The sequence below is a fragment of the Caretta caretta genome, chromosome 3, assembly GCF_965140235.1.
Source record: "Caretta caretta isolate rCarCar2 chromosome 3, rCarCar1.hap1, whole genome shotgun sequence".
Classification (NCBI taxonomy): Eukaryota; Metazoa; Chordata; order Testudines; family Cheloniidae; genus Caretta; species Caretta caretta.
In genome coordinates this window covers 67,938,852-67,954,611 of record NC_134208.1, presented here as the reverse complement: position 1 = coordinate 67,954,611, position 15,760 = coordinate 67,938,852, and the positions used below count along the sequence as shown (strand labels likewise).

At 37.1% G+C, this 15,760-nt stretch overlaps 1 protein-coding gene across 2 annotated transcripts in view; it reads right to left on the bottom strand.

The window, feature by feature from the left end:
• Positions 1-15,760, bottom strand: part of ZNF292 (zinc finger protein 292) — a 60,711-nt gene that overhangs the window by 14,866 nt on the left and 30,085 nt on the right. The window contains exons 2-5 of one of the 2 annotated variants that reach the window (XM_048845036.2): positions 9,226-9,380; positions 8,575-8,653; positions 7,606-7,741; positions 1,546-1,748 (exon numbers count right to left, since the gene is read on the bottom strand). In XM_048845036.2, the coding sequence (XP_048700993.2) occupies positions 1,546-1,748; positions 7,606-7,741; positions 8,575-8,653; positions 9,226-9,380 (573 nt within the window). Of the gene's footprint in view, positions 1-1,545; positions 1,749-7,605; positions 7,742-8,574; positions 8,654-9,225; positions 9,381-15,760 lie in introns of those variants that run through there. The other variant, XM_048845038.2, reaches the window with a different exon arrangement.

Here is a 15,760-nt window from a genome sequence, read left to right as displayed (position 1 = left end):
TTACAGCCTGACTGCTATACAAAAAGATTTATTTACTATTAACTCAAATTCCCCATCCCACTCAACTTACTAAAATCAGCGATGTTATTGCTGCTTTAAACAGGAGCATCGATCATGAAAGGACGCGAAGGTTAATATAGGAGTATCACTATATCTTCCATAAAATCAAAGATAAAAGGGACAAAATAACCTGTTTACTGACGGTAGATCAACTGAATGTTTTCCTAGCAGATTTGTTACATTCTTTTTGGTATTTTTATTATTTAAAGCTGGCGGTTATAGACTAATAATGTTTACCTCCTATGAAAATGGTTGAATAGTTTTGGCTAACATCTTCCAAAAAATGTCAGCCTGAGACAGACACCCAGCATAGAAAATTTCAGCCCAAATGGTTAAGATTTGGCATATAAGTAACAGACAGCAGGTCTCACAGACAACCTTAATAATAGGCGGTGCAACCAGCCATGCCTATAATAAAGGACAGGTCACTGAAAGAACTTTTGATAACTTGTAAATAACCCAGTGTTAAACTTGGAATAAGGTTTTAAAGGAACACGACTGTGAAATATTTATCTGACAGACGTTTACAGTAAGTCATAATACAAATTGTTTCTCTGAAGATTTACAACTTATTATTCTAGTTATAATGAATTTTGCATAAATTTGTACGGTTTTTTGTTTTGTTTTTTTAAAAAGGGAATTTAAAACCAATAGTAAGTGACTAGAAGAAAATGTGAAGGAAGAGATGCAAGAAAATTGTAAAGATTTTGAAACAGAAGACTAACATGACATATAATCAAAGATAATTGAAACAAATAATATTTAAAAAAGGGGCCAGATGTAATCATTTTACTGTAATCCTTGTAAGTACCAGGTAAAACTGTTCCACAAGTGACTTTACTTGTGAATAGTCACTTCACTCAAGTGAGTTAAAGCCTAGTGAACACTACTAAAATACATATACTCACAACTGCAGAACCATTACCAAAAATTGGCCAGCAGGATGGAAAATACAAGTTTAAAAATTAAGTAACTGCAGGTATTCTAATGAGTAAAGTATATATTCCTGTCACACATTACAAAAACGAACATGGCCTCTTCATTATCATAATTTATAAATGAGAAACAGAGGGGCCTAACTGAGATCGAAGCCCTGCTGTACTAAGTATTATACAGAAACACAATAAGAAACAGTCTCATCTCTGAAGAGCTTACAATTAAAACAGACAAGAAGAAAAAGGATGGAAAAAAGTGATTATCATTTTCCCCATTTTACAGATGGGAACTGAAGAACAGAGAGTTCGAGTATCTTGTGCATTCACACACAGGAAAGCTGTGGCAGAGCCTGGAACTGAATCTGTATGCTAGCCTTACGACCATATTTCTTTCTATTAAAAAAAAATAAAAAAAATACCAAGTTGCATACTACGTTTTATATACTGTTTTTAAGCAAGGGACTTCTTTTCTATAGGAAAGCCAATGTAATCATAAATTCTGCCGTTCCCTTAGAAAAAAAATCACGAACTAAAAGTAATGTTTACTCACCTCCTCCATTAGCTTTTCATTTGGTGATCCTGAACAAAGACAGACCAGGTAGGTTTGCTTAAAATTGCCTTTGGTGCTGATTTCTGGGTGGTCAGAGCACAGCTTTGCCAGGGAAGTTGCTTGAGTCAGTTGCTTTGCTTTCATTAGATGCTTAATACGCATATCCAGCAGAATGGGGCCTTCAAACACTAAAAATTCATTCACTTAAAGAAAAACAAGACAAAACGTTACATATAAATATTTCAAGAAGTGTTATGCAGTTAACAGATGGAATTTAATCATATTCATATGTAACATTTAAACAGTAAAAGGGCACAAAAGATAGGGAGCACTGGAAAAAACATTTTTTCTAATACCTTGCTTTTGTACTGTTCATTTAACCAGTCACTGATCTCACTACATTTCAGGCAGGAAATCTAAAACATTCTCAAAGAGGTTAAAGAATTTCTCAAAATTAATAAACTGAAATGCATTTGGAACTAAAAGCTTGTATTTTCTATTAGCATTCTGCCACCAATAACATACTTCGTCATCTAGCTAAAACGTCCTCTAATGACTTGTTCAAGGAAATGAAAATGTTGGTTGAGTGTTCATAATTAAGAATGAATCTATATATTCTATTTTCTACCCATCTCTAATTTTTAATCAGTCCATTTTATTTCCAAAATGGGATGTGTATTTTAAAGTATGAAGTTGACAATTAGGAAAGTGTAGCATTAATCATATGCATATGCTCCTTAAATAAACAAAATTATATTTTACCCAGTCTTGTAACTTTTTGGCGCAAATGTTCTTGGCAATAGTAAGTTTTCACAATACCACATTTCAGAGATGCAGTTCTTTAAGCATTTAGTTTTAGTTTACAGGCATACTGCAGCAAGTTATTTAAGAATAGGAAGGGTTCAAGGTTGACAAGCCAGTTTCACAGGAATGGTCTTGACAGCTACCTATTGTTCTAAAATTCTGGAACATTATCAAAGTCTTCTGGGATTACAGAGAGAGGAAAGGAGTACTTGTGGCACCTTAGAGACTAACCAATTTATTTGAGCATAAGCTTTCGTGAGCTACAGCTCACTTCATCCGATGCATACTGTGGAAACTGCAGAAGACATTATATACACACAGAGACCATGAAACAATACCTCCTCCCACCCCATTCTCCTGCTGGTAATCACTTTAGATAAGCTATCTACCTACGGCTCCTAGGAACTACAGTAATACAAACAAACAAATAAATAAATAAAGCTTACTGGTCTATAATTCCCCGGATCTCCCCCAAGAGCCTTCATTAAATATAGATACAATATTTGCTAGCCTTCAATTCACAGTCTACAGTTTAAAGTGTGTCCACATAAGGGGGTTATATCAATTTCACTAAATTAGTTTCTAAACCAATTTAGTTAAATAGATACAATTTTCTCATTTAAGGGTGAAGCCAATCTTACTTTATGTAGAATCAAATCAAAAAGTGCATTGAATGATGATGTCTTATAGATGATAACCTAGAACTGAATATATAATATACATTCAAAGATTTATATTAGATCTTACAGTGGGACATTTCCTTTTTAAAACAGAAGAAATGCTCCTTCAATGTCCATTTTTCAAGTACCTTATCAAAGACATTCATGTTCTTCCTAACCCACAAATGACCCAGTGACTAATTACATTTGTTCGTTTTTATCCTTGCTTTTCCACCCACAGGTCCCCAATAATCCTTTAAACTGCCACGTTTACTGTTTCAGCTAGTCCGCCTTGCATAAACATTGGAACATGTTAGGTTATCTCTGAAATACAATACAAGATGACCTCGGACTTAAAACTATCCTTCTAACTCGTGAGTCTTCCCTCTAATCCATATGTTATTAAAATTACTATATTTAATATTTTAATGCCAAGTTTTTGGCCTTGCTCTTCCATTTACAGGCCCCAATAATCCTTTAAACTGCAGTGTTTACTGTTTCAACTAGTCTGCCAAGCATAAATATTGGAATATTTTCTGTTATCTCTGAAAGAAGATATAGGAAGGTCTCAAATTTAAGACTACACTTCAAACTCAAGTGATATTGATATTACTACAATTAATAATGTTAAGCTTTATTTTGCATTTCAATTTTGCTTATTCTGTGATCAAGATCTGAACCTGTATTAAATTAGTATATTCCAAGACAAAACTCAGTAAAGATGGAGTTAAAGGTAAGAATACAATCAGTAATTTAAAGGGGCGGGGGTGATCTTAAAAGAGCACAGTAGTCATCAAAAAACCCAAACATCACAGACCTATTAAATTCAGAGGTTATAATAATAATAATAATAATAATAATAATAATAATAATAAAAATGAATGCACCGAAGTTATTAGCTCAGGTACCATAACAATCTTAACTCTGCTCCAGGACCAATGCCTCAAGAAAAGCTACAAAAATCTTGAATGCACAATTTCAACGCCAACAGGTTCATCTCTTCATTCACAAAAACTAGTATGCCTTAGCAGAATGAGAAATAGCTTACCAACATCTTGATTTATTGAAAAATATTAAGTATAATTACTCTCCACTGTTCATTAAGGTTCACAAACTACCAAAGCCTGAAGACCTGACCCAGACCTGAAGAAGAGTTCTGAGTAAGCTTGAAAGCTTGTCTCTCTTACCAACAGAAGTTGCTCCAATAAAAGATTACCTCACCAACCTTGTGTCTCTAATATCCTGGGACCAACATGGCTATAACACTGTACACAAAAAGTCTAGCATACAAAGTCCAGATCATGAAACTATAACATTTACATGGGGGGCAAGGAGAAGTGAGCAGAAGCCATGGGTCTGATGTGGACTATCCAAGGTCACAGGGACCAAGGAATTCTGTGGGGTACTGGGAGACAGGGAAACCTATGGAACCTTACAGAATTTAGGAGTTTTACATAATCCCTTATTCAGCAGGCTTCCAAAGTCAGCCTCCCTTTGCTCCCTCCTGCTGATCAGATCACTGGACCTAATGGAGATGGTAGCAAGTCAGCAAGAGCCAAAGTGAACTTTTACTAGGGTCCGCAGCAGCACCAGTAGATTTAAAAAAATGCCACAAGGCAAATCTTGGATTAGTAACAGAAATCAATGTATGAAACCTATGAACGCGAATGAATCTGGAAAGTATGTGTCAGGTGACTTGGAGAAGCCATCTGAGAAGTCAAAAAGGCTGCAGAATTCAACAATGGCCAGGATGAAGGCTGTGGGCTTGAGAATTTTGTAGACACTAATGCCCGGATGAAGAAGCAGATTTCCGGTGGGCTATGGGAGCTTGTGTTGTAGCCCAGCTAACTATGCTGCATTCTGATGAAGCACTGGGCCGTCACCTCCCCACTGTTCATTTGTAAAATATGGTAGAAGACTGTAAATACCAAAGCTCTGTAGTTTCCTTTCAATAAGGTAATTCTGTAGTGTTGCTTACAGAAGTAATGGATTCAATACTCATTATTTTTCCTTGATCCCCATAACTTCTTCCTGACATCAAAGCTGTGCTACTGCCATGGAGAAAAACGTTGCCACATATAACCCCTCTATGCCACGTGTAAGAGAAATAGCGATAGCTCTAGTGATAGCTTCTCCTGAAGCCAAGAGCAGATATACGAGGGGAGTAAATACTGCACTGACAGATGCCCTTTAGTGGAAAAAGAGCAACCTAGAAGCAAGTATCGCAGATCTTGCTACTGGTAGCTGAGGGAGTGACTGAGCTAAGTGAATAATTCATAATCGTAAGTAATTTATTTTGCTAATTTAGCATTTTACTGCTTGCTGAGTATGCACAAGCTAATAGCAGGTCTGTTATTAAATGACTGAATCGATATTTTTGCACTCAACTCTGTGGACTGATAAGCAGTTTCTTCATTTAGTTCATATCCAGTATTTGAGCTGTGTTCATTAGTTTTGATTAGTCAGGTAAGATGTACATGGGTATTTCTGTTTCCTGACTACATGAACATAGGAAATACATCCAGATAAAACACAAACGTCTATTTCCTTATGTGTCTGCATATATGACTTTGAAATTTGCTTTCTGCAAATACTTGGTAATATTTGATCATGTGAAGAAAAGGTTGCAAACAAAGCCAAAGAAAATGTAGAAGTCTGATTTATTTGCATTAGTTTTTTGCATTATTACCCCCAATGTACTACAAATATCAGGTCAGAGCACAGCTACTGAGAGTAGTCAAAGTCCCCTTGAGCCAAGGGCTCATCAGGCTGACATGGTTAAGACACGAGAGAAAAGGTGGATGAAGTCATATCTTTTATTGGACCAACTTCCGTTGGTGAGAGAGAAGCTTTCAAGCCACACAGAGCTCTTCTTCAGATCTGGGAAACAACTACACTGCATTGTTAAGGCACATCAGTTTCATGGCCAACAGTACCTAAGAGAATGATGTGGCCAACATCACATCTGACCATCTTTGACTGTCCTAATCTGATGGATCAGATACCTACATTTTGCAACTGGGTGAACTAGATGTAGCATTTCAGTAGGAGATCAAATGAGACTTGAACCCACAGCCTTCAGGTTTGTAGTTGGGCACCATAACCACTTAGCCACCACACCTCATGATGAGAACTGTTTAATGTTATTTTATTTTGTGAAAAATAAATCAATACGGTAAACCTCGCTACAACTTGCTTTGCACATTTGAAGAAACAAGGCAAGTGGCTTTCTTTAAAGTAAGCTCAGGACTCCAGCCTTTTAAAAATTAACTGGAGCCAGGCTCACCATTCTGTCATATCTAAGTCATCTGGCAACTGTGCCTCTCAATCTCAAAATTGGTATGAGCATCAAATTTAATCAAGATCTTTCATATGAAATTTCTAAGACAAATGATTTGTGAGACACGTGGCAAAAAAGTATTAGAAGAATTTTCAAAATACAATAATCCCATTTGTTTTCCCCCAACAGTTCAAATCTCTCAAGAACGTCCATGAATATTCTCAAATTTAGCAACAATTCTCCTAATGCCATGGAGCACACATGCAAATCTGAAATGTAAAGAACCTCTGAGGATTTTAGAGTAGGAGACAAAATTGCTTAAATGGAAAGTGAACCTCAGTCTTGGCTACAAGAGAACATAATAGACTGGTTTTAACGTTATAATGGAGTGGGGAGGGGAAGAGAGAGAGTCAGAGAGAACACGCAAACAATACAAACACTATGTGTTATTAGCAGGTGTATCATGTGAACAAAATTCAAATCCCTGTCACAAAGCGTGTTTAATTTTAAAGAGACCAAGTGAATCCATCAGTGGACGCTTCCAATGTTATACAGGTCATTTAACATTTAAAAGACGACGAAAAATTAGTATAAAATTCACTTTTCAATAAATCGGATTCACAGTGCTACCTATAACACAGCTGTAACCTATTACTGTACCAATAAATGTGAAATCCAAAAGCTAATGGAGCTACAGCACATATTTTCAGATAACAAGCGGAGTTTTTCTACCCCAGTGTCTGAACTGCAAAAAGGAAGACTTTACTGCATAACCATAGCTAAAATAGATACTGAAGAAGCAGCCAGAAAATCCATTTACCTTAAAACTGTTCAGGGTTCTGAAATGCCAAACTAATGCTTAGGTTTTTGGTTTATTTAAAAATACATTTATATTTCAAATAGAGTCCCGGTTCTCAAGAAAGATTCAAATCACTGCAATCACTTAAATCTGTAGTGTGTTAGTAGTGGTTTCTTAAATGTGGTTTCTTAAGCATAGATAGAGGTAACTGTTTCAGTTTTCTATTAAACATATGGCAGTAAAAAATTATAGTTGTGTCTTTGGTTTACTTACATATGGACAATTTACGTAAGTACATCCAGCTTGGCCACCTGAGTACCTGCTTTTACCCTATTGGAAAAAAGCCTGGTTACAAATCCCACACAACAGAGTTTATAAAGGAAATGACAAAAGATCTTCAACTATAGCAACACTATACAAAGCAGTAATGTTGTAGCACTATTTGTATATTTGCTAAGAAAGTGAATTCATTAAATAATTGTAGAGGCTTATTTTTTCTTAAGCCATTGCAAATTTACCTTTATCCTCATCCAGTGGTTCCTGGGAAAGAATACTGCACAGCACTGGATTCTTCCACACCCCCTTCTCTTGAGTAAGCGTAGCTAAAAAATGCAATTCACAGCTACCATTCTCCATCAACTTTTCATGAGCCACCTAAAGAAAAGTGTTAGATATTTCACGAGTACGGCAATGACAAACTACATAAAACCATACGCACTCAGATTTTTTTTTTTTTAAACATAAGAAGAAAACTTCAAAAGTAAAAGGTATCCCTTTTTGTAAAAGGTCAATTCTAAGACTTAATACAATAAGTAATTTCTAATCCCTATACGCAGACTATTTAAAGTTTCAGTTTAATTACAGTAAATGTTATAATATCCACCTTGTACATTAGTATAATTTTGATAGGTTTCAAAAGAAGGTTTTTTTTTTTTGTATTGGGATTCTAGCACTACTATACCTATTGAATAACTGGGATGCGGCCTTTAAAATAATCAAGATCATTATCATACCGCCATGAAGTAACCCTTTTGAATAACAAAATACTCTTAAATTCATTGGTAAAAATACATGTTCACAGGTTGCAGTCTTGTAACATGGTTAAATATTTATAAAAATTCAATTAGAAAAGGATAGCCATTTCAGCAGGTGTCAGAACACTGTGCTCATTAAGAGGAACACACATCCTTCTTTGAGCATCCCTTGTAGTATTTCTCCAAAGATGGGAGCAGAGGTTCGTTTTGTTTTCACCCTAACAAACTTTGTCTACAAAGCTGGCATATCAACTATTTAATACAGAAGGATGTGATTGGCAACTTAATTACCTAAAAGCACAAAGAACTTCCAGCTGAATGACTTTCTCCCACAGGAAACAAGCATAGAGTTAATCTTAACTCTTGTGACTCAATGTTCCCAGGCTGTTTTTTAGAAGCTGGGGATCCCATCTTTTCTTAGTATTTTTCTTTATAGAAGAAACAAACTCTCACCTGTACAAAGGCTTGAAACTCTTCCCATTGATTTTCTGGTAATTCAAGAGGCAGACAAAGTAAAAGTTCAACACAGCTTCTGAAAGTCAAATAAGAGTATTAATTCACGTGGCTTTAAGAATGCATTAAAAAACCACTAAACCCAACTTGTCATTCAAGTGTCTAACAAAGAGTCATTATCTATTATTCTGCTTAAAATCCACAAAAAAACCCCACCAAACTTATTTATTAAATCTATACAAAAAATAAAAAGGGGCATCTATTCAAGGGTGCAGGTGCTTTGTCAGAAATTATAACAAATAACTATCTGCACAACATCAAACTCCCCATCTATACACAAATCAGATTTCCCTCAAAAGTCCAACCCCGCACCAGTGCGGGTAAATAGATGTGCCTTGCAGTGTGCCCTAGAGGTCAACAGACTCTCCCTATTTCAAATTAAGAATGGGTTCTTCTGTCAATCACAACTGAGAGAGAGTAGCGTTGGGAGAGAAGCAGTCTCCTAACTAGCAAGGTCCCAAATCCTATGGATCAAACCCAACTCTTAAATTCAGACCAGAAATTATCAGGTAGCCAGTGCAAATGGCTTAAAAATAAGTGATCTACAGAAGATTCTACACACAGTATCCAAATAATTGAAAATATACTCACAGTGCTAAGCGTTCAAGCACAAAGGCTACTTTTTCACACTCAGCGGTAAGGTAAGGTCGTGCTTTCACGTAGCTTCGGATTGCCACTGTGTATACCTGCAACAATGGCAAGGGATCTTCTGACGTCTTCCACTTTTCTGCATATTCTAGGAGTGTCTGTTTAGACGGAAGAACATAAAGCGATCACAAAATATATTCAACAACAGTGATTCCCAGATTTATACCTTCTTCCTCCTTAGCTAGTCCATCTGTATGTTCTTGGTATGATAAGGTATGACTTCTCAAAATTTCCCAATTAAATAATACTTTCTTTAGGCCTTCAGCAAAAGAGGTTTTTATGAAAACTTATCTGGAACTCAAAATTATGCTTATCTGAAGAAATAAAAATTGACTCAACTTTGACCTTCTCCATCTCCTCATCCTCCCCAATCCATATACTACAGTTTGGCAACATTTTAAAAAACTTTAATATTCAAGGCCAACATTTTAAGATGCAGATGTCTAAAGCTAAAAGGCAAATCCATATTTGGGAATGTACACGGGCAGCCAGATTTTCAGGGAGAGAGAGTGAGAGTGTGAAGAACTATGGGTCTGAAAGTTCACTTATTCAGAAGCCTGGATGATGGTGTGGGTATTTAAGGCAACTAAGTCTGGAAATTTTAGCCGTTTCCTTACTTTCCCTACCCTGAGGGAGCTATTTCTCAGGAGTCTGCATCCTCTCTTCTGCCCATTTACTTGTACCATTTAATGGAAACACTGTCTGTTCTAGAAGGAAAGCTGACTTGACAACATGGATTCTAAAAATATAATGCATGAATCCCATGACATTAGCCAACCAGGATTCAAATTCACTTTCCTATTTGACACAGGAATACTTACAATACTCTCTAAACAGGATCTATTGCAGTGATGCCCACCCAAGTCTGAAGAGAGGGTGAAACAACAGAAGAGGCATAACTGCCCCTTTCATATCAGTTAGGGTCTTGTGGCCTCTGCAATTCTACAGCTGCAGCATTTGGCATTTTCCCAAGATATATGGAATTCAGAACTTTTGTAGCTGAATTTGCCATTTTGCTGCAGCTGGGCACCCAAACTTCTGTTTTATAACTCTGTATCCTGCCAAGACCTACCTACAGCTGCCTGTGGCTCTCTGGCTTTCCACAGAAGGGAGAAATTTATTGAATTATAATGCACTGTTACCCCATGGCATCCAATCTGTGCAATGGCTCTGGAAAAAATAGTATATGATCTTGTAAATAAAGACTGAATCATAATGCATTTGCACCAGGGGATCAAATTATGATTGCATGGGCAATTGTAAATCTGGCTTTCCTAAGTTCCATGTGCCCGACTTTATATCCTAAACAACATTTTAACATGTTTTTATTTTTAAAGGACAAAGGTAAAAATATTTTTATTATATACAGTTGGAACCACATGGACCATCAACAGGGTTTGAAACCTGAGCCTTTAGCACTGCAGCACACAGACTGCTACCACTTGAACTAGAGGACTAACCACATTAGCTCGCAGCAAGAGAAGGCTGTTATTCCAGAGAGGAGATGGGTTGCTAGCACCATGTGCTAGTTCTGCAGGGTGGTTGCGGAGGGGAGCTCAACTCCTCACTCACTCACTCCTGCCCCACATGGCCCCCTACAGGTGCAAAAATAGGCTGCTGGGGGTCCTGTGCTGAATCTGGGGGGATTTATGGGTGGAGTCAGATTTGTGTATCTCTTTTCAACCCCCGGATTTGGAGGAGCTCCTGCCCCATCTGGTGCCCACCGGAGGCTGGAGGTGGTGGTAGGGAACTGGGCTCTAAGTTCAGGGGGAACCAAACTTCGCGCTGTCTCACTCCCATACTGTTACAAATGCTCTGGCAGCTTTCTAGGTGTTCTCAGTGTTGAAGCTGATGCTTTGGGAGTTGTGCAGCATTAGCCTAGCCTAAGTGTGCCCTGTAATTTGGGCAAGCTGCTAGAAGTTTCCTGACACAGAGAAGGGAAATGGTGATATTTTTAAACACTCTCTAACTAAACCTAACCTCAATGGAATTTCACGGGACAAAGAAAAGGCACTTCTATAGCATCAGCGGATTCACCCTGCAGAATATTAAAGGTCTGCTGTACACAAGTGATAGAGCTTCTCAAACAAAAGTATACAAAAATCCTTATAATGGAAAATGTAGGCAACTAAAACATAGGGGCTGCTACCGTCTCCCTCTATAATTAAAGGATTCAGAAGAAAGCTGAACACAGATTTTTATTAGCACACAGATTTTTATTTTAAAGCTTATTTACATGTGATTTAGTGGCTCCCTATATCCACTGAGTGTTTCTGAGATGGCAAAAGCTTAACAGCAATTACCATTTGAACATTTAAAAATTTGTCTAATCAACCAAACATTTTTAATGAAACCACCAGAATTTCATTAACATTAGATTCAGAGTTTAATGCTAGAAGGGACTGTTGTGATTGTCTAGTCTAGGGGTTCTCAAACTGGGGGTTATATGGGAGATTGCGAGCTGTCAGCCTCCACAACAAACCCCGTTTTGCCTCCCACATTTATAATTGTGTTAAATACACTGGACCCTCGCTAGAACACGTATCTATATAGCGCAAATTCACATATAACATGGTCGCAGCCATGAATCCCAAATGTAATTACTTTAATTGGAATTAATTTTAACATGCTCCCCGCTTTAACGCAGTACCGCACATGGATCCCAAATCCCATGTTCTAGAGAGGGTCCGGGGTATATAAAAAAGTGTTTTTAATTTTTTTGGGGGGAGGGGTGGTTGCACTCAGAGACTTGCTATGTGAAAGGGGTGGTCACCAGTACAAAAGTTTGAGAACCACTGGTCTAGTCTGACCTGTACAACACAGGTCATGGGTGACTTCCCTGAATTAATGCCTGCTTCAAGTCCATTAACTGTGCTTGAATCTTGATTCAAAGTTTCTTCTCCACAACCACTGGCAAATCCTTCTAATGATGACTTACTCTCACTGTTAAAATATTGCACCTTATTTCTAGTCAATTTATCTAGCTTCTACCGCCAGCCATTGGTTCTTGTTATGGGTGTACTAGACTGAAGAGCCCTCTATATTAGATTTCTGTTCCCTAAGGGGGTACTTCTAGACTGTGATCAAGTCATCTCTTCATCTTCTCTTGGATAAGCTAAATAGACTCTGGGAAATCAGTCTCTCACTATAAGGTGCATTTTCCAACCCATTAGTCATTTTTTTAGCTCTCTGAACCCTCTCCAATTTTTCAACATCCTTCTTGAACTGCAGACACCAGAACTGGACACAATATTCCAGTAGTGGTTGCAGCAGTGGCAAAAAAGAGGTAATATAACTTCTCTACTTCTACTCAGTATTTTCCTGTTTATATATATCCAAGGACTGCATTGGCCATTTTGGTTAGTGTTGCACTGGAAGCTCCTTGCCAGCAGATTATCCACCAAGACCCCCAAGTTTTCTTCAGCATCACTTCTTCTCAGGATAGACTCCCCCTTCCTGTCCTTACACATTTGGCTTTACTGAAACATAGTTTGCCAGTGCCAATCTTATCAATCAGTCCAGATTGCTCTGCATCTGTGACTTCTCTACACTACTTACTATTCTACCTATCTTTGTGTCATCTGAGAACTTTCTCTCAAATGATTTTGTGTTTCTCCAAGTCAAATGATAAAAATATTGAATAGGACAGGGCCAAAAACCTGTCCCTGGGGGACCCCATTAGAAACTCAGCCACTCAACAATGATTCTGCATTTATAATTACATTCCAAGACCTATAATTTAACCATGTTGATTTTGTATTTTTCTAGTTTATTGATTAAAATGTCATGCAAGAACAAGTCAAAGGCCTTATAGAAATTTAAATATATTACATCAACACTATTACAACATCAATCAACTATGTAGTGTCACTAAAATAGATCAAATTAGTTTGACCAGACTTATTTCTGTAAACCCATGTTAACTGGCATTAATTCTATTACCCTCCTTTAATTATTTATCAGTCAGGTCTCATATCAGCCATTCCATTATTTTGCCTATGATTAAAGTCAGACTGACAGGCTTATAATTATCTAGGTCATCCCATTTACCCTTTTAAAAATACTGGCACAACATTAGCTCTCTTCCAGTGCTCTGGAACTTCTCCCATGTTTCGGGACTTATTGAAAATCAACATTACTAGCTGCAAGACCCCTCAAGGTCAGCTCTTTTAAAACTCCTAAATGCAAGTGACCTGGACCGGATATTTAAAAATGTCTATCATCATCCTTAGTTCTGTTGGTGTGGGGAATATGTTATCATAATTATATGATATGAAAACATCTGCTTCCTCCCCCACCCCCATACAGAATAGAAATAGTTAATAAACACTTCTGCTTTTTCAGCATTGTTAATAATTATACAATGTCCATGTAGTAATGGGCCAATTCCATTGTTTGTATAAAAAAATGAAAGGAATACTCTTTTAAAAACTCCTTTTTATTGTCTTCAACTCTGCTGGCCACATATTTCCCTTTTAGTCCTTTTGCTTCCCTTACCTATTTTCTATGCTTCCTAGCATATAACCTATACTATCAATTCCCCTTTTCCCCATTTGTTTTATATTTACACACACACGCTTTCATCTCCCCTTTATATCATGATGCTATTTTAAACTAGTGTAGCCTTTTCTTTCTTTACTGGCTTTTTGGGCATCTAGTAAAATGTTTTTAAAGAGCTCCTAATTATCATTTGCAGTTTACTATTTAAAATCTTTCTCCCATCTGATTCAGCTCATAATTATTTTCAACTTTGTGCAATTAACCCTTTTAAAGCACCAAGTATGTATGTTACTGTTTTGACTTTAAACTAAAAATCAGGTTAGATTTAATTTATTTGCAAACGAAAGAGAGATCAATTAGTCTGTATTTGTCAATGTTTGGTCTGATATAGACTTGTGGTGCTGGATGATGAAGATACAAAAGTCATCTGCAATTTCTAGAAATTCCAAGGATGTTTGAGTACTTGCAGCATGAAACCTCCAGTGTATATATCTATCATTCAGACTGAAGTCCTCTTTTATCACAGATTGTTTTCTTACACATAAAGATAGATGTTCAGGGAGCTGTCCATCCTGCTGTATAGTGTGATTTAGAGGTGCGCAGCAGACATCAACTAGTACCCCATGTTATGTGCGAACATTAATCCATAAGAATACAAGATAATTTTCTTCTGAGTTATCAGTGACTCAAACAGGCAATACCATTTTTGATAGAATGTCACTCCATCTCCCCTTTTGCCTACTTGATCTTTCCTAAATAAGTTATAACCAGTGATTTTTAACATTCCGATCACGTGCATCTTCCCATCAGGTTTCAATAATACCAACTACGTTGAATTTGTGCTCATAAATGAGCAATTCCATTTCCGTGTTTAGTATCCAGGCTCTTGACATTGGTGTATAGGCTATCAGTGACTCAAACAGGCAATACCATTTTTGATAGAATGTCACTCCATCTCCCCTTTTGCCTACTTGATCTTTCCTAAATAAGTTATAACCAGTGATTTTTAACATTCCGATCACGTGCATCTTCCCATCAGGTTTCAATAATACCAACTACGTTGAATTTGTGCTCATAAATGAGCAATTCCATTTCCGTGTTTAGTATCCAGGCTCTTGACATTGGTGTATAGGCAAATACAGAATTTCTTCTTTTCAAGTGCCTTGATTAAATTTTACTCCTGACATCTTGATTTTGTGCTAAATGAGTGCCTCTTTAGTCCTCCTGCCTTTCCTCACCAAACTGAAAGACTGGCAGTCTTGAGGTAGCAAGGAAAGGCTCCTGTGGTGGGGAGCTGCCAGAGCCTTTCCAAGCTGCCTCCCCTACCAGAGGCTTTCACAGACACACGTAGCTACACATTGTAGTATGGATGCAGCTTGCTTTTCATTGCTGCTGCCAGTAGCGTGCAGTGTAAATGTCAAGACTTAAATGTTAAAAAAAAAAATTTCTACCACTACCCTGGAACACTATTACACAATATAACAAGTCCCATTTTAAAGATTCCTTGATATTTAGCCTCGTCTGTGAAAGTATACTAGCTGTGCAGAATAGTTTTCTGTGACCAGTGTATGAGAAACAAAATACCTTTACACATTTTAAAGCTAGTTGGAGTCTGAGAGTACTAACTGCCACAACCATAGGTTAGTTTGCAAATTATTCACTCACACCATGAGTAGTTCCATTGATTACAGTGGGACTATTCATAATAGTAAAGTTAGGCACATGTGTAAGCATCTGCGCCTTATCTAGGAGTTTATTATCTGAGAATGCAAGCTCTATGCAGGCTAACTGGATCATACCACCATTATACCAGAGCATCTCCTGCCTACTGAAAAATAGAAATATGACTCTTCCTTGCCAACCTGGAGGAGACATAGGTTGATAGATTTATCGTTTAAGGTTTTTAGTTTTATTTGCTTGTTTATATTTGAGAGTGGGTGTACTGTGTGTTTTAAAATAAATCTAACATACAAATCAT